The 17,927-nt window shown below is 42.1% G+C and overlaps 2 protein-coding genes and 1 long non-coding RNA gene across 10 annotated transcripts in view; 2 read left to right on the forward strand and 1 right to left on the reverse strand.

Moving 5' to 3' along the window:
• Nucleotides 1–7,826, forward strand: part of TRPM1 (transient receptor potential cation channel subfamily M member 1) — a 119,206-nt gene extending 111,380 nt beyond the window's left edge. For both annotated transcript variants that reach the window (XM_082385999.1, XM_082385998.1), the window contains one exon: nucleotides 5,904–7,826. In XM_082385999.1, coding sequence (XP_082242125.1) covers nucleotides 5,904–7,164 — 1,261 coding nt within the window. In that variant the 3' untranslated portion in view covers nucleotides 7,165–7,826. The remainder of the gene's footprint in view (nucleotides 1–5,903) is intronic.
• Nucleotides 6,446–16,362, reverse strand: LOC309625961. The gene is made up of 3 exons (XR_014242836.1): nucleotides 16,226–16,362; nucleotides 7,947–8,048; nucleotides 6,446–6,582 (listed from the first exon to the last, which is right to left on the reverse strand). It is a non-coding gene; the product is annotated as an uncharacterized lncRNA (long non-coding RNA).
• A 600-nt stretch (nucleotides 16,363–16,962) lies between these two features.
• The window catches only part of MTMR10 (myotubularin related protein 10), a 45,182-nt gene continuing 44,217 nt past the window's right edge, over nucleotides 16,963–17,927 (forward strand). For 4 of the 7 annotated variants that reach the window (XR_014242798.1, XM_082386034.1, XM_082386036.1 and 1 more), the window contains exon 1: nucleotides 16,963–17,513. Coding sequence is in view for 6 of the 7 variants with exons in the window: in XM_082386034.1 (XP_082242160.1) it covers nucleotides 17,092–17,513 (422 nt within the window). In the remaining variant the exon portion in view is untranslated. The remainder of the gene's footprint in view (nucleotides 17,514–17,927) is intronic. The other 3 variants (XM_082386037.1, XM_082386039.1, XM_082386035.1) reach the window with 2 other exon arrangements.

Below are 17,927 nucleotides of genomic sequence, written 5' to 3' on the forward strand. Positions count from 1 at the left end.
TGATGCGATACTTCTACACACATATTACAGTAGCTAAAATTTTTAAATATCAGTAACACAAAGTGCCAAAAAGGACTCTGAGTACCTGCTGGTACACATATACTGCTCGTGGGAATATAAAATTCTGAAAAATGGTCTGGTAGTTTCTTTTTTTTTTATTGAAGTCTAGTTGATTTACAATGTTGTGTTAATTTCTGCTGTACAGCAAAGAGACTCAGATATATATATATATATATATATATATATATATATATACATTCTTTTTTTATATTCTTCTCCATTATGGTTTATCTCAGGATACTGAATATAGTTCCCTGTGCTATACAGTAAGATCTTGGTGCTTATCCATTCTATACGTAATATTATAGTTTGCATCTGCTAATCCCAAACTCCCAATCCATACCTCCCCCACACCCTCTGCTTTGGCAACTACAAGTCTGTTTTCTATGTCTGTGAGTCTGTTTCTGTTTCATAGATAGGTTCATTTGTGTCATATTTTAGATTCCACATATAAGTGATATCATGTGATATTTGTCTTTCTCTGTCAGATGTACTTCGCTTAGTATCATAATCTCTAGGTCCATCCATGTTGCTGCAAATGGCATGATTTCATTCTTTTTATGGCTGAGTAATATTCCATTGTATATATGTACCACATCTTCTTTATCCATTCATCTGTTGATGGACACTTAGGCTGCTTCCATGTCTTGGCTATTGTGAATAGTGCTGCTATGAACACTGGGGTGCGTGTATCCTTTTGAATTATATTTTTCTCCAGATATATGCTTAGGAGTGGGATGCTGGATCATATGGCAACTTTATATTTAGTTTTTTAAGGAACCTCCACACTGTTCTCCATAGTGGCTGCACCAGTTTATATTCCCACCAACAGTGCAGGAGGGTTTCCTTTTCTCCACACCCTCTCCAGCATTTATTTGGCAGTTTCTTATAAAGTTAAACACACACTCATCATATGAACCACTCCTAAGTATTTATCCCAGAGAAATGAAAACGTATTGGTTCAGCCACTCTGGGAATCAGTATGGAGTTTCCTCAAAAAATTAAAGATAGAGCTATTCTACAATCTAGCAATCCCACTTCTGGGTATTTATCCAAAGGAAATGAAAACAGGTTACCAAAGAGACATATGCACCCCATGTTTATTGCAGCATTATTCACAAGAGCCAAGATATAGAAACAACCTAAGTGTTCGTCCATATCATGTAATACTACTCAGCAATGAAAAGGAACAAACAGCACATGCAACAACTTGCATGAATGTCAAAGACACTATGCAGAAAGAAGCCAGTCTCGAAAAGTTACCTACTGTATGATTCTCTTTATTTGACATTCTCAGAAAGATAAAACTATAGGGATGAAGAACTGATCAGTGGTTGCTAGGATTAAGGGGAGGGGAGGGTGTGATGACAAAGATTTAGCACGAGGGAGTTTTGGGGGATGGGAGAATTACTCTGGATCCTGATCATGACATTGGTTATAGAAATTTATATGTGTTAATATCCATAGAACTGTACACCAAAAGAAAAAATAGTCAATTTACTGTATGACAGTTTTAAAAAGAAAACATGACGTTAGAAATATGACATATTAGAAATATGTCATTTAGAGGAAATCAACTTTACTTAATGGGAAAGCCAAACAAATCACTTTGGACCTAGAACAGTTTTTTGTTCTGTGCTGAAAAAATATTTCATTCTGTGCCTAAAGGAAAGCAGAATTAAGATGTCCACGTTAGGGACTTCTCTGGTGGCGCAGTGGTTAAGTATCCACCTGCCAATGCAGGGGACACGGGTTTGAGCCCTGGTCTGGGAAGATCCCACATGCCGTGGAGCAACTAAGCCCATGCGCCACAACTACTGAGCCTGTGCTCTAGAGCCCGTGAGCCACAACTAGTGAAGCCCGCAAGCCACAACCACTGAAGCCCACACACCTAGAGCCTGTGCTCCGCAACAAGAGAAGCTACTGCAATGAGAAGCCCGCACACCGCAACGAAGAGTAGCCCCCGCTCACCGCAACTACAGAAAGCCCGTGAGCAGCAACGATGACCCAATGCAGCCAAAAATAAAAAATAAATTTATAAAAAAAAAAAAGATGTCACAAGTTAGGAAAGCTCATATCTCACTATGAGCTCTGTCGTAAATGATAAATTTCTCTTATATGTTTTCCTGCCATTCAGTGTGTCAACAGATATGGGGCGCTTGTCAAATTGTTTCCTACAGAGCCTCTCTTTCCCCATCTGAAATGGAAATCTCTCCTTGGATTTCCATCTACGGATGTCATGTCAAGGTTTGTGAAACATGTTTAAGCCATTGTGGGAAGTCACAGAACAAGGCTGACATGGGAGATAGTTCCTCACGCATCCTTTTTGTTAATCATTCCAGATCGACATGAACTTCACCTCGGTTTTTTTTTTTCTTTCTTCTTTCACACATACTCTAAAAACTCAATACGACTTCCCTTGATTTGGCATAGCTGTCTAAAATGTGCTGTCTCCACCTCGTTGCTGTTTACGACGAGCCTGATATAGCATCTGACAATTTTTCTTAACCTAAACCACATCGTGAAGCTTTGTTTCTTCCACAGCTTCAAACTAAGGGGGTGGCAGTAGGGATGGGACATTTACAGGACACCTAAAGAGGGGTCCTACACAGAGCTTGAAAACCTATTCAACACAGGGGGGAGGGAGGTTAGAGAGGTGTAAAGGAGACAGAATCAGATGAGTTTGAGGTTTCCTTTTTCTGTGTGAGTGGCCAGCAATGCTGTTATCTGGATTAGGTCACACAGGGAAAAAAATAGGCAGAGAATTATAAAAGATTTGAGAGGAAAGATATGTATCTATATTTTACCAGCTTATTTATTTTTAAAAGTTTGCACAGCTGCTTTAATCTCTAAATGTTGTGTTTGTTAAAGGATTTCAAGTTTGTTCCAGAGGCAATGCAGTTTTTAACACAAAAGGAATGAATCCTTGGGGCAGTAGATTTGAAGTGAGCAAGGAGACATGACATTTAACAGAGAAAACCAAGTTGGACTTGAAGTCCTGGAAAATTAATAGTGTAAAGTTCTTCTGATGGTCCCTGAAATGCCGGAGGACAGGGAACACTTAGAACCTGTTGTCGGGTTCCCTATGGTAGGGAAGCTTTTTTTTTTTTTAATTTATTGAAGTATAGTTAATTTACAAACTAACATAATGTTGTGTTGGTTTCAGGTGTATAGCAAAGTGGTTCAGTTATACATACACATATATATTTTTTTTTTTCCCTTATAGCTTATTACAAAATATTGAGTAGTGTTCCCTGTGCTATACAGTAGGTCCATGTTGATTATCTATTTTAAATACAGTAGTGTGTATCTGTTAATCCCAGTAGGGAAGTTTTTAAAGAAGGAAGTCACGTGTCCTCATACATGGTGAATTTGGTGAAGTTGGTCCTCCTGGTGGCAAACTTCCAGGAAGCCAGACCCTTCCTGCTCAGATGATGTGGTTTCCTAAGGGACATAAAAATAGTCCTCTCCCCATGAAAAGGGTTAAGAATGGAAGCCAAGGACCCTCCCACACAACAGAGCGCAGCTGTCAATGTGGCCAACAGAAGTAGAACATGAGCAAAAGCAGTTCTGGGAGAATGTAGGACAAGGTAGCTGCAAGAGCAGCAGAGTGGGGAGAGCACAGGAGATGCAGTCGGGCAGAGGGCAGAAACAGTGCAAGAAGAGCGGCAGGTAATCAGGAAGTGGAGGAGAGGAAAGCGAGCGCAGGTGAGGGAATTTAGAAGGATATGCAGAGAGGGTAGCAAAGCCATATTAGACACAGACTCGAAGCAAACTGGGTGACCCTAAAGTCTGCCTATACATTTCCACAGAAAGATAAAAGGTGGGCAAGAATCAACAGATAACAAAAGTACAAAGTGTTTGCCTTCACCCACGGGTGAACTTGTGATCAGACCACCACACTGTCGGGTGTAGAGGGTCCAGTGGCTCTCAGTGGGAGCCAGGATCCCCTCTGCCTGGCTAACCCAGGACAAATTCAACTTTTAGAAGGTAGTCCCAGGTCCTGGGCATAACTCGCTGTGTTTTAGAGTTAAATTTCATAAGCCGAGGGAAAGAATTTGTACTGTATGTATTCCTGAAATATAAAATATAGTCTACACCAGCAGGTTTTAGTTCGGGCAACATTGTGGTTTCATAGGCTATTGCTTGATCTTCTAGGAGTTGAAAAAACCTAACCGCAGATATTTATAATCTGCCATGATCTTTCTTTCTTACAACCCCATAGGGAATACCAATTATTAAATATAGCAAACAATTTAAAGTTACTGGTATTCTTCAGATGATTAAATGACCTCTTGTCCCTGAAGTAAACCATCTGATAATCTGAACTTAATTTTTTGTCTTTTTAAAAATTTATTTCATTGAAGTATAGTTGATTTACAATGTTGTGTTAATTTCTTCTTACAGCAAATTGATTCAGTTATACATATATATATTCTTTTCCATTATGGTTTATCCAGGATATTGGATGTAGTTCCCTGTGCTATACAGTAGGACCTTGTTGTTTATCCATCCTATATATAATAGTTTGCATCTGCTAATCCCAAACTCCCAATCCATCCCTCCCCCACCCTCCCTCCCTTTTGGCAACCACAAGTCTGTTCTCTATGTCTGTTGGTCTGCTTCTCTTTCATAGATAAATTCATTTGTGTCATAATTAGATTCCACATATAAGTGATATCGTATGGTATTTGTCTTTTTCAGTCTGATTTACTTAGCTTAGTATGATATTCTGTAGATCCCTCCATGTTGCTGTAAATGGCCTTATTTCATTCTTTTTATGGCTGAGTAATATTCCATTGTGTATATATACACCACATCTTCTTTATCCATTCCTCTGTTGATGGACATTTAGGTTGCTTCCATGTCTTGGCTATTGTGAATAGTGCTGCTGTGAACATAGGGGTCTTTTCAAATTATAGTTTTCTCTGGATATATGCCCAGGAGTGGGATTGCTGGATCATATGGCAACTCTACTTTTCGTTTTTTGAGGACCCTCCATACTGTTCTCCATAGTGGCTGCACCAATTTACATTCCCACCAAGAGTGTAGGAGGGTTCCCTTTTCTCCACACCCTCTCCAGCATTTATTGTTTGTAGATTTTTTGATGATAGGCATTCTGACCAGCATGAGATGCTATCTCATTATAGTTTTGATTTTTGCATTTCTCTAATAATTAGCAATGAATCTGAACTTAATTATTAACAATTCATTTTCCGAACTCCCTGAACTTCAAATAAGGATGTTATTGTATTTATTTTCTCATGATAACCATTCATTGCTGACAGCTATACTCAAAACTCAAAAACCTAAGTGCTAGTGTCTCCCTTTATCATCAGAGGCAATGTGATGTACCAGGTGAGAGACCAGAGCTGGTGCCCATCCATGCTGGTGCCATACTGTTTGCCAGCTGTGCGTCCATAGGCAAATTACTTACCCCTCTCCATGACTTGATTTCCTCATCTGTAAAATGGGGATGGTGATAATAGTGCCTTCTTCATAGGGCTGTTGTGAGAGTTAAACAAGCCTAGAATAGGACCTCGGTGAGTACGTATTGTTGAATACATAAGGCATTTAGAGCAATGAACGGTAAATAGCACCATATGCGTTAACCATATTTCTATTATTTTCTGATGCTCCTCACTGTAATTTTCAGTAGTTATATTAGGAGAGTGTGAAGTTTAAAAATATGCCCATAAATAAATAAAATTTTTAAAAAATGCCCCAAGCAGCCCATGATTCCCAAAAGCCTGCAAAATCATACAGCAACAATAACATTATATTTTTGGTTTTAATCCTTAGTTCATCTCAGTGTAATAAACCTATCCCTTTGTATCCGCCAGAGTTGAAAATATGTCCATGAGGTTGGAAGAAATCAACGAAAGAGAAAACTTTATGAAAACTTCCCTACAGACTGTTGACCTTCGCCTTTCCCAACTGGAAGAACTATCTAGCAGAATGGTGAATGCGCTGGAAAACCTCGCAGGAATGGACAAGTCCGACCTGATGCAGACCCGGTCCCGGGCTTCTTCTGAATGCGATGCAACGTACCTTCTAAGGCAAAGCAGCATCAACAGTACCGATGGCTACAGCATGTACAGGTATCTTTTCAACGGGGAGGGGTTGTTGTATGAGGATACTTCCCTCTGCATGCCACCAGGGACGGGGTTCAGGAAAAAAGTCGGTTCCTTCCGTGTGAAGGAAGAGAAGGACCAAAGAACGCACCTGGTCCCAGAGCGTCGGGGCAGCCTTCGCCTGCCACCCAGCACGAGCACGCCAGCATCCCCAGACGGCGATCGACTTGCATCAGACAACGTGAAGAGCACCTCAGAGCCGAAATTAGGTCCAGATGTTGGGATTTCAGCTGAAGATGATGAAAGGCAGGCAGACTCTAAGAGAGGAGAAACGAGCTCCCCAAGTTTCAGTCAAACAGATGTTATGCACGGACAGAACAAGTCGGATTTTCAAAGCACTCAGCTAACAGTGGAAACAACGAAGATAGAAGGCACCATTTCTTATCCCCTGGAAGAAACAAAAGTGACCCGTTATTACCCTGATGAGACGTTCAGTGCTTGTAAAGCAATGAAGTCCAGAAGCTTTGTATATTCCCGGGGAAGAAAGCTGGTCGGCGGGGTTAACAAGTCGAGTGCAGTTGGGGACCAAACATGCCCCTCCACGGTTCAGCAATGGACCACAGAATGGAGGTATCAAGTTCAAAAGATTATGCGTTCTCGGAGCATGGATATCCCTTCCTTTGGGTCTGAAACGGCAGTGCAGGCCGAGCATCAGGGGCATTTCACAGACACCAAAGATGAAAACTGTGTTTCTGAAACAGGCCCTCAGATGGCCTGTTTGTCACTAGCTGTTACTGACAGAACTGACAAGGAAAACTTACTGTCTGTGAAAACACACCAAACTTTGGGATTCCCATCTTTAAGGTCACAAAGTTTACACGGCCATCCTAGGCATGCTAAAGCCATTCAGGGCACCTTAGACAGATCTGGACACGCCAGCAGTGTAAGTAACTTAGCAGTTGTGTCCAGAATTACAGCGGAAGACCTGAAAGTTAAGCGAGAGAAAAATTCCTCAGAAACTGAATGCTAATGAGTTTTGTTTCTTTGATTTTTAAATCAGAACAACTGATGAGTCCCATCTTGGTCATCTAAACATCATCCATTTCTGAAATCATTTTCATTAGAAACGTTTGACAATTTGGACTTATTTAAAATTTAGAGTTTAATTTTAGTGCATTGCAATTTAAAATGTAATGCACTAAACTTAAAGTAATGTTTTGTTAGCGTATGTTAGTAAACTTAGTTTTTTTAGTTGGAGTAGGATCGATGAAAGTGATAATGCTCCAGTCATGATAAACTGCTTCATCAGTATACAGGATCCTACGATCTCTTTATTTCTGGGGGCAACCAAATAGCCAAAGAAATGCCTTTGGGTGCCACCAGTAGATTACTTAAGGGAGTAAGCAACTATGTAAGAAAGGGAAATCAAAGACAAAGCAAACATGAAAAAAAAAAAGGAGGGGTGGGGGAAAAGAACAATAAAACTATGAGGTGCAAGAAGTGAGAATTGGAAAGAGGAAGTAAACATGATATGTTCTTTATGGGTTTCTTTTTATTTTATGGTTTAATGCTTTATGTTTTAAAATTACACGATGGAAAAAAAAGGCCACGATTATATCAAAGGTCACACTGTAATAGGGTAGGGTGACCAAGAGTTTTGTTAGTGTGTAAAAATAAAGTATCCCATATGAATTTTCCTGTTGTCATCTAGTCCTTGATGGCAAACACAAATTAATTGTACTTCTGTCTACACAATGGTAGACATTTACTTTACACAAGTAAAGATGTGGCTAAAACCTAAAGGATACATACGTGTTCAAGGTGGGAATTCTCAAGAACTACAAAGATGATTCATGGCTGAAAACACAAGGTGTACTTCAACTTGTAAGTTCAAAGACACAGCATCGCCATAAACTGGCAAGGGGCAGGGGGAGGAGAGAGAGAGAGAGAGATTAATTCACTGCAGTTATGCCAAAGGTACTAATCAGAGACCTCAGGAGACTTGAGAGTTTAATAGCCAGATGAGAATCCCTGAACTGAGCTTGATTCAAGACTATTTAATCAATCCTGCTACCTGTGTTATTTGACCCAAGGATAAACCCATTCCATTTGACCTCATTCCTAAATCTCTGCTTTGGGTGCCAAGAAAACTTGCAGCCCTTCGCCACAACCTAAAAAAAGGTTTCTCAGAACAATCTGGAGAACCTCTGACAGCTCGAGAGAGCAGGTCTGAAGAAGGCAAAGCTTTTGTTTGGAATTCTCCACCTGTCAGCTCATTACACAGACCCCTTTTCTAGGTCACTCCCACCTTGCCTCAGGTGTGGGGCCTGAGTTTATTCCCAGAAGTCTCACTGAGTCTCCTGTAGAAGTGTTGGCTGAAAGGGATGTGGTTTTTTTTCCTTAAGGTATTTATCTTACAGACCCAGAATGTGTACATTCTAATGGTGAAATTTCAGAACCTATGGCAGGGACTTTTCTTGCACACCCTGAATCATACAATATAGCTATTTATGTGCTCTACCAACTCCGTTCGACTCAAATATTAAGGGCCTATTACGCAGGGCACTAAGCCAGACTGCTTGTTATTATATTGCTATTATTCCAATGTCATTCCAATTTTGCTAAATATGGGAAACTGAATATTAAGAACTAATATCCAATCTGATCAAATCTAGCAGTATCTAATACATTAAAATAGAAACACTGCACATGTTCAAAGCACTTAGCATAGACTGTTGGTGGGAATATAAAATGGTGCAGCCACTATGGAGAACAGTATGGAGATTCCTTCCTGGGCATATATCCAGAGAAAACCATAATTCGAAAAGATACACGCACCCCAGTGTTCATAACAGCACTATTTACAATAGCCAAGACATGGACGTAACCTAAATGTCCATCGATAGACAAATGGATAAAGAAGATGTGGTATATTTATACAATGGAATATTACTCAGCCATAAAAAAGAATGAAATAATGCCATTTTCAGCAACATGGATAGACCTAGAGATTACCATACTAAGTGAAGTAAGTTAGACAGACAAAGACAAATACCATATGATATCACTTATATGTAGAATCTAAAAAAATGATACAAATGAACTTATTTACAAAACAGAAATAGACTCACAGACATTGAAAACAAACTTATGGAAGCCAAAGGGGCTGGAGGGATAAATTTGGAATTTGGGATTAAGAGATACGCACTACTGTATATAAAATAAACAACAAAGACTTACTGTATAGCACAGGGAACCATACTTAATATCTTGTAATAACCTATAATGGAAAAGAATCTGAAAAAAATAGATGTATATATGTATAACCGAATCACTTTGCTGTTCATCTGAAATGTAAGCCAACTATACTTCAATAAAAAAATAAAAATTATTAAAAAATCATTTCGCATAGAACTGTCTTAGTAAATTAGAATTATATTTCTGTTCTATGTAAAACCTAATAAGAAACATAAGAGGACTTTTATTCTTATATCCCATAAACTCTGTCACACTCATAAATGAGTTATGATGTGATATTTGATATAAAGTTAAAAAACTCATTTTTAAATTTCTATCAAGGGGAATTAAGAATTGAACTATCAAAAGACCTCATTATAAGTGACTCTCTCCTTTGAGACTGTATGATTGCCTACTTTCTGTACATACAACTGCATCACCACGAGGCTTCTACAGGTTTCCATAATTTAGGTTTCAAAATTTAAAAATTAAACGTTAATGTTGTCATATAGTTATTCCATATCAAAAATGCATTTTACTGGATATAAATTGGAAATAAAGAGAAATGAAATTATTGTCTTACTATCTCCTACATAAAAAATCAGACAATTTTAAAGATAATTTTTATTATAAAAGATACTGAAAATCACACAAAACAAATGTATGTCTTAATTATTGTCAGATGGACATCCTTTATAACCACTACCCGTTTTCATAGAATTTGCCACCCACCCCAGAAGTTCCAAAAGTTCCTGTGTCAACCACCTTCCTCCCCACAAAAACAACCACTCTCCTTTTATAGTAACCACTTCCTTGCTGTAAAACAATGACTCCAAAACTGGGTGGCTTGAAACACCTATTTTATTATGCTCATGGATCCTGTGGGTCAGGAATTCAGACAAGGCATAGCAGGAATGCCCCTGATTTGTAGTGTCTGCTGATTTCCATGGTGTAACTATTCCTACCCTGGCCAACATCAAGCTACTCGTGTGACATCACTGAATGTGGGTTTGGGGAAAAATGCTAACAATTTGCTGCTGTGAGCCAGTACAAACTGGCTACAGCACATCAGTGTCTCTGCTCCACGGTGTTTGAGCTGGGAAGACACAGTGTCTGGAGGCTGGAATCATCCAGAAACACCTTCCCTCACAGGTCTGGGAGTTGATCCTGGCTGTCTGCGGGGATCTAAATCTCAGCTAGAGTCCATCCACCAGAGCGCCTGTGCATCGCCTTTCCGTGCACCCTGGGCTTCCTCACAGTATGGCAGCCTCATAGGAATCAGTTCAGGGTTCCAAAAGTGAATGTCCCAGTGAACAAAAAGGAGATATTGTTTTTTATGACCTCGCTTCCACTGCATTGTCTTGGTCACAGGTGAGTCAGTAAGGCCAGCCCAGACTCAAGGAAGAGGGTCATATTTGGGAGGCGTGTTGAAAATTTTGCAGACATGCTTTAAAAGCCCCACACTTGCATTTCATTATAGCTTTATCACCTGAATGTTCCTTAGCACTATAGTTAAGCATCCCTCTTTTTTGTTTTTTAATTTGCTGATTCCCCTTCTATCCCTTTCTCCTTCTTATAGTTCATCTGTTGAAGAACGTGGGTCATTTGACTTGCAAAGCTTCCCACAGCCTAAATTTTACTGGTTGAACAGTCATATGCAGTTAGATGTGTTCCACTCTGCCTGCAAGTTGGCAGGAGAATTCAGAGGCTTGTTCAGGCTTAGGTTCGATCCTGATGGCAAGGCTACTTGGGTGTTGTTGCTTCTTTCATCATGAGGCACATCTATGTCTACTTGCCTCTCTTTTTGTGATGTCAGTAGCTGTTCACACTCAATATCTGGATCCCTTCATTCATAAGAGGTTGAAAATTGTAATACTCGAATCCTATTATTTCTTTTTCTTTTATTATTTAGAATACTTTATAAAGAGATGATTCCTTTCACTTACTATTTGATTACACAGTGGTATAGTTCATACTGCACAGCAGGAATAATGATTGACTTTTCCCATTTATTTGCCAGTTTTCAAGATAATGAATTCGCTTTTATCATCTTCCAAAGGTGACTGAGAGATTTTTAAATATATATATATATATATATATATATACACACCATTATGATCGCATGAATTTAAACATGTGATATGTTTCAATCCATTGCAATTATTATCCTTTTACATTTTCTTTCCTCGAGTACCTTAAATATGTTACTCCATTTTCTTTTTTTTTTTTTTTCCGGCCACGCTGCATGGCTTGTGGGATCTTAGCTCCCCAACTAAGGATCGAACTCAGGCCCCTGGCAGTGAGAGTGGCGAGCCCTTACCACTGGACCGCCAGGGAATTCCTGTTACTCCATTTTCTTCTGACATAAAGGATTGTTTCCAAAAGGTCTGATGATAATCTAATTTTTTTTCGCCTAGAAGTCATTTGTTCTTTTTGTCTAGATACCCAAAGAAATTTTCATTATTTTTTCTTTAAACTCCAATAGTTTTACAAGAATATGTCTTAGTGTTGGTAATTCTGGATTGACAGTCTCACATGCAGTGTGTTCTCTCAATGCATAGTTTCGAAGCTTTTTTTTTTTTAATTTCAAGGAAGTTCTCTTGAATATAGTTTGCAGTATCTCTTCTGTCTCCTTATCTCCTCCCCTGCTTTTTCCACAAAGGCTCTTATTATTTCTTCAAGGGCTGGATCTCCTTCGCTTATCCTCAATATTTGCCACTTTCTCACTAATCTTTTTAAATTTCTCTTTATTGATTTTTGAAAATTTTTTCTCCTTTTTATCTTCTGCTTCTCTTAAGGCATAACAAATTGTGTTTATTCACCCTTGGGTTTCTTTTGGTTTAGTCTTCATTTCTGAAATAATTCTTTCTCTTATTTCTAATTCTCTTCTGAATTTGTTCATTTAATTCCAAATATTCCTAATTCTGATTTGCATAATTCATTCATGTCTCCTATCATTTTCTTTGTGTCTTTTAGCTCTTTGAAATGCTGGGCGTTGGTTTTGATCTGCATTGAGGGCATGTTTTTCTGATGTGCTTTTACTGTCTACAGGAGTGCTATTCAGTTCTTCTCTTTTTCATTACAATAGTTTTCTATGGGATTTGACTTCCATACTTTCCCTTGGTTATTTTTATGTGAAATTGGTTTTCTCAAACTTTTTGAAGGAGGCAGTTGTCAGGATAGTTTTTCTAACTTTGCAGAGAACCTTTTTTTTTTTTTGGCTGCGCCATGCGGCATGCAGGATCTTAGCTCCCCAACCAGGGATCGAACCCATGCCCCCTACATTGGGAGCTTGGAGTCTTAACCACTGGACCACCAGGGAAGTCCCAAGAGAACCTTTTTTATTTTTACAGTCTAGCATTAAAATTTTGTAAAGTCAGCTTACTTTCAGAGATTTCCTGGTCCTCCATCTTTACCTGGACCCTCTCTTTCCTTTGTCTCTCCTTGGCTCAATTTTGTTCCCATGCCAAGCAGTTTGTCCTCAGTGTGGGTCCCTTTCCTTGAAGGAAGCCGTGGTAGGTCAGTTTCAAGAGTTCCTACAGCAATATTGTTCCACCCCTCAGAGCTCACCAGGAGCCCTTACACTCTCAAACACCACTTTCTACTTCACCTGCTCTTCTCAACTTGACTGGCTGGGCCAGTAAATACCTTCTGGCTATTTGGGGATTCTTCAGATGCCTCATTGATTCCCTTTGCTGATATAACAAAGGTCTTGTAAGTACTATGGTTTGCTCCTACTTGCCTATAGTTTGGAAATCATAGGGATACCATTCCATTTAGATTTGTGGTTAATGTTGTCCATGGGCCTCTGGTTTTGCTTTATAGTTCCTTTGTCTATTTTCATGGGGAGACTGAATAATTATGCTGCTGTTGTCCTCTTCCCAGAATTCCCCCTCAAGAAACAGATTTTTTAAATGACTTAATAGTCATCTTCCAGGACCATATACTCAGGCAATGGTATAGTTTTGTAGACATGATACTTAACCACTGTACACTACCTCTCCCACTGCTACCACCATCACCTTCTTTTATCTGGACTCTTCTGATAGCCCCCAACTAGTCTTGTTACTGAATGTAGGGTCTGGCTGCTCGTTGCTCTAAAGCTAATAAGGGGGCAAGTTGGTGAAAGTTTGCTTGATTTCAGAGGCCAGCAACCAGGGGGTGGGGGAGAGGGCAGACTCCTGTTCAAAGGCCGACCCCCCCGCACTGGGGGGGTGAGAGCTATAAAAGCCGAAGGAGGCGACTACATGTAGAAACAGCACAGGCAGCTCTGACAGTCATCTTGAAACTGGTCATGGGGTGGTCTGATCAGTGTCATCTTGATGGCTTTCAGTACAGTTAATCTTTAGTTCCAGGGTCGGTTTGTTCCCATTTCTCTGAGGGCAGCTCTCAGAATTGTGGCAGCTTATGTCATGGCTACAGCCTGGTCATCGTGTAGTTAACTTCTTCCACCTGGTGTGGGTTTCAGTAGCTATAAGACAGCTCACAGGATATGGCTCAGAATATTATCCATAGCCCTTGAGGAGGAACTAAAGGTCCTTGACTTTGCTTAATGACTAAACTATTACTATTTTGTCCTGTTTGATTGTTTTCCTTTGCTTCTGCATTTTCTCACTTCTCTGATTGAATTTGTTCTTTGACTGAAGTTTTCCTGCAGACAAAAGGCAGGCTGAGGGCATGGGGGGCAGGGAGAAGGACCATAGGATCCTGCTCCATTTCAGTCTCACTGCTTCTACCATGCTGTACCTCTACAGCAGGGGGAGTGATTATTTTTAGACGTCAGATCACATCATTCTCAGCTCAAAATGTTGCAGAAGCTTCTCAATTTTCAGGCCCTATGTGATCTGGCTTCTTTTTCTCTGACCTCTTCTTCCACTAGATTAGGCTGCTCTGAACACACCAGGCAGGTTTGCACCTCAGGGCATTTGCACCGCTAACCCTCTTCTTCCTGATCTCCACCTGGCTTGCTCCCTCACTCCCTTCTGTCTCTGCTCAAATGTCATCTTATTAGAAAGGCCTTCCCTGACCACACCCCATCTCCCACTGAAAAACAAAACCTTCATCTTCTTCCCATTTGTTTTTCCTCATGGCACTTGTTATATATTAATTTTTTATATCCTTCCACCCAGAGTGAAAGTGTCAGGAAAGTAGAAACTTTGTCTTCTTAGTGACCCAAGCACAGAGGTTTTTAGCACAGAGTTAGCAATCAATACAAATTTGGTCCCTGACTGAATGAATATATTAATTACCTAGCACCTAATAGATATTCAAGAAATGTTAGCTCTTTTTTCCTCTTCACAGGGAAAAGGAGGTGATCTGTATGGAATGCCACTATCCCCCATGATAGAAGAACCAATACTGGAAACAGAGTCAGAAAAAAAAGGGACAAAATAGTGACATCAGAACCAAAGAAGGAGACAGTCAGCTATTTCAAATGTACAGAGTATCAAGGAGATCAGTACTAGTGCTAGGAACTGTATTTATTTTCCCAAAATTCAGACGTTGAAGCCCTGACCCCCAATGTGACTGTATTTGGAGGTAGGGCTTTTAGGAGGTAATTAATTAAATGAGTTCATAAATGGTGGGGTCCTAATCCAACAGGATTAATGCCTCTGTAAGAAGAAACACCAGACTGCACTCTCTCTAATACCCTGCACCCATCCACCACCAACCCCCCACCCTCAGCTCTCTCCACTGTCTGCAAGCCAGGCAGAGAGCTCGCACCAGAATTCCATCTTGCCTATACTTGACCTTGGACTTCCCAGCCTCCAGAACTGTGAGAAATAAATTTCCATTATTTAAGCCACCTAGTTTGTGGTATCTTCTTATGGCAACCCAAGCAGACTGATACAATTAGATATCTGAAAAGGCCCTAAAATTCAGGGTAAGTCAGGACAAATCTGGAAATCAGAGTTTTTCCACTTTTCGACTGTATGGTCACTTATTACAGTTGTAGATCCTAAGAAAACCTGTATGGCAAAAGGCAAATTATAGTAAGTCGTTTCAGTATAAAGATCCACATATTCCTTGAAGAATATTTGTGGAAAAAAAATACATTTTGTCTAGTTTTATTGAGATGTAATTGACATACATCACTGTATAAATACAGCTTAAGGTGTAGTCTAATGGTTTGACTTGCATATATTGTGGAATGATTACCGCAATAAATTTAGCTGGCATTCATCAGCTCATGCAAATACAATAAAAAGAGAAAGAAAAAAAAAACGCTTAGGATTTACTCTCTTAACTTTCCTATATAACAGACAGCAGTGTTAATCATATTTATCATGTTGTACATTACATCCCTAGTACTTACTTATCGCCTAACTGGAAATTTGCACCTTTTGACCACCTTCCTCCAATTCCCCCTCCTCCCACGCCCTGCCTCTGGTAACCACAAATCTGATCTTTTTCTATGAGTTTGGTTTGTTTTTTTTTAATCCATTTAATGTAGAGAAAACACGGACTATTCATAAAAAGGTGTTAAATGTATGTGCACAACACTATCTTTAGCATCTATAACTCAATGGGCTTAACATTTTAAAGTATGATTGTGGTTCCCGGTCAAAATGGAATCATATGGCACTCAAACAAGTTAACCAGAAAGATCAGTGGGGTTCTGGATCCAGGATAAATTATTTTCCAAAAACCGTAACTTTTGAATCTTTGTTTAAATTTTTTAGTGTTTTCATTAGCAACACTTGTCAGTATGATTGTGATTCATATGGCCACATTGGAGCTTCCCTGTGACATTAATTATAATATGCTGGATTAGGGATTTATTCTTCAAAGCATAAGAAAAATCTAGTCTCAACTAATAGATTTACCAAAATGAAACATCACTAGCCCCTTACCAAAGGCTACTCCAGTTCGGAAACATGCTGAAGAGTTCAGAAATGCCCTGCGCTTGATATGCTGAAATTCGCCGGTTCTTTGCAATTAACGGGCAGATTATTCGGTCCATAGCCTATTCGGTCCACACCGCTAAGGCCTGACTCTTGCTGGGCTTTTGATCATTTATCTGCTCACTGGTCTTTTTACACGTGAGGATAGGCACGAAGAGAAAGGAAGGTAACTTGCTTAATATCTTTATCCACATTAAAGTTTAATAAAGAGGGTAGAAGTTAAAGTAAATGCAGGAGTCCGGGTTGCCTGGCAACGTCCTCCGTCAATAGCCTCAGCACCCCGTGGAATTCAGCAGCAGGACACCCCAGTCTCAAAGCTTCCCGCAGAGACAAAAATCTCCCCCAGTGTCGACCTTGAAGGCACCGCGCTGACCGTCTGATCCCAGTCACTGCCGGCTGCCCCGGGCCGCCTTCCCGGTGCCCGTCCCTCACACGCTGGCCGCAGACAGCGTGACCTGCTGAGCCCAGGGCTCCAGGGTCCCCTTCCCCCGCCCCGGGCTCCTCCCGAAGAAGGAAAACAACACTGGTCGCGCGAGCTGGAGGACTAGCGAGCAGCGTCAAGGGGGGGTGTCCCGGGGAAAGGGGGACCGCGGGGCAGTCGGCACGGAAGCTTGAGCAAAAGCCGGGGCCGCCTCCCGCGATCTCTATGACCCCCGCCGGCCGCCGTAGGTCCCTGCTGGCCGCTGTGACCCCCTCGGGCTGCCTCCCGCGGCTCCTGTGGCCCCCGCGGGCCGCCGTACGTCCCCGCGGGCCGTTGTGGACCCTGCCGGCCGCCATAGCAGTGCTCCCACCCCCGCCCGGACCGGCCTTTCAAGATGGCTCCCGCGCCCCGCTCCCCCCCCGGCGCTCTCGCTGAGGGCCGGGCAGCGGCGCAAGGCGCCAGCCTCGCGTTCCGACTCCTGCGCGGCCTAGAGGCCGGTAGCGGCCGGCCGCCGGCCTGCGCGCGCCGTCTCTCGGGGCGGGGCGGGGCGGGACGCCGGGCCCTTTCCGGGGATGGGCCCGGGCTCCTCCCCGCTCGGGCGGGCGCTCAGGCGTGTCCACGCCCGTCAGCCCGCCCGGCCCGGCTGGCCGCAGACCGAGCCCGGGCGGCCGCACGGGGAGCTCTCAGCCAGCGGGCGTCGGGAGGCGGATCCCGGGCCCCGACCGGGACGGGCCGAGCCGAGCAGGCGGCGGCACCATGTTCTCGCTCAAGCCGCCCAGACCCACGTTCAGGTCCTACCTCCTGCCGCCGCCCCAGGTAAGCAGCCGTCTCCCCGCGGCGCCCTCTCCTCGCGTTTCCGGGGAGCCGCGCGCGGGCAGGCCCAGGAGACTGCCCCGTCCCCCGTCCCCCGGACCCCGGCGCGGGGAAGCCGCCTTCCCGGGAGCCTCGCCGGCTCAGTGGAAACTTGCAAAACTCCGCCGCAGCCGTTCTCGGCTCCGAGACGGGACTCCAGGGAGCGATCGGAGTTGGGATTTATTTAGCCCTTCGCCTGGCGACGGTCCCCGCCGTGACCGCCGGCAGGATCGCATCGCCTGTGGGCACCTAGTGGAAGGGGTTACCTACCTGTCGTAAATGTGAACACCTGGAAGCGGCACAGACGGTTGTAGTATTTTTTTGGCCAGACTCTCAATTCCATCACGAGCAGATCCTTACAAGAGTTCGGTAAAAATG

The sequence above is a fragment of the Balaenoptera borealis genome, assembly GCF_965194805.1.
Source record: "Balaenoptera borealis genome assembly, chromosome: 3".
Lineage (NCBI taxonomy): Eukaryota > Metazoa > Chordata > Mammalia > Artiodactyla > Balaenopteridae > Balaenoptera > Balaenoptera borealis.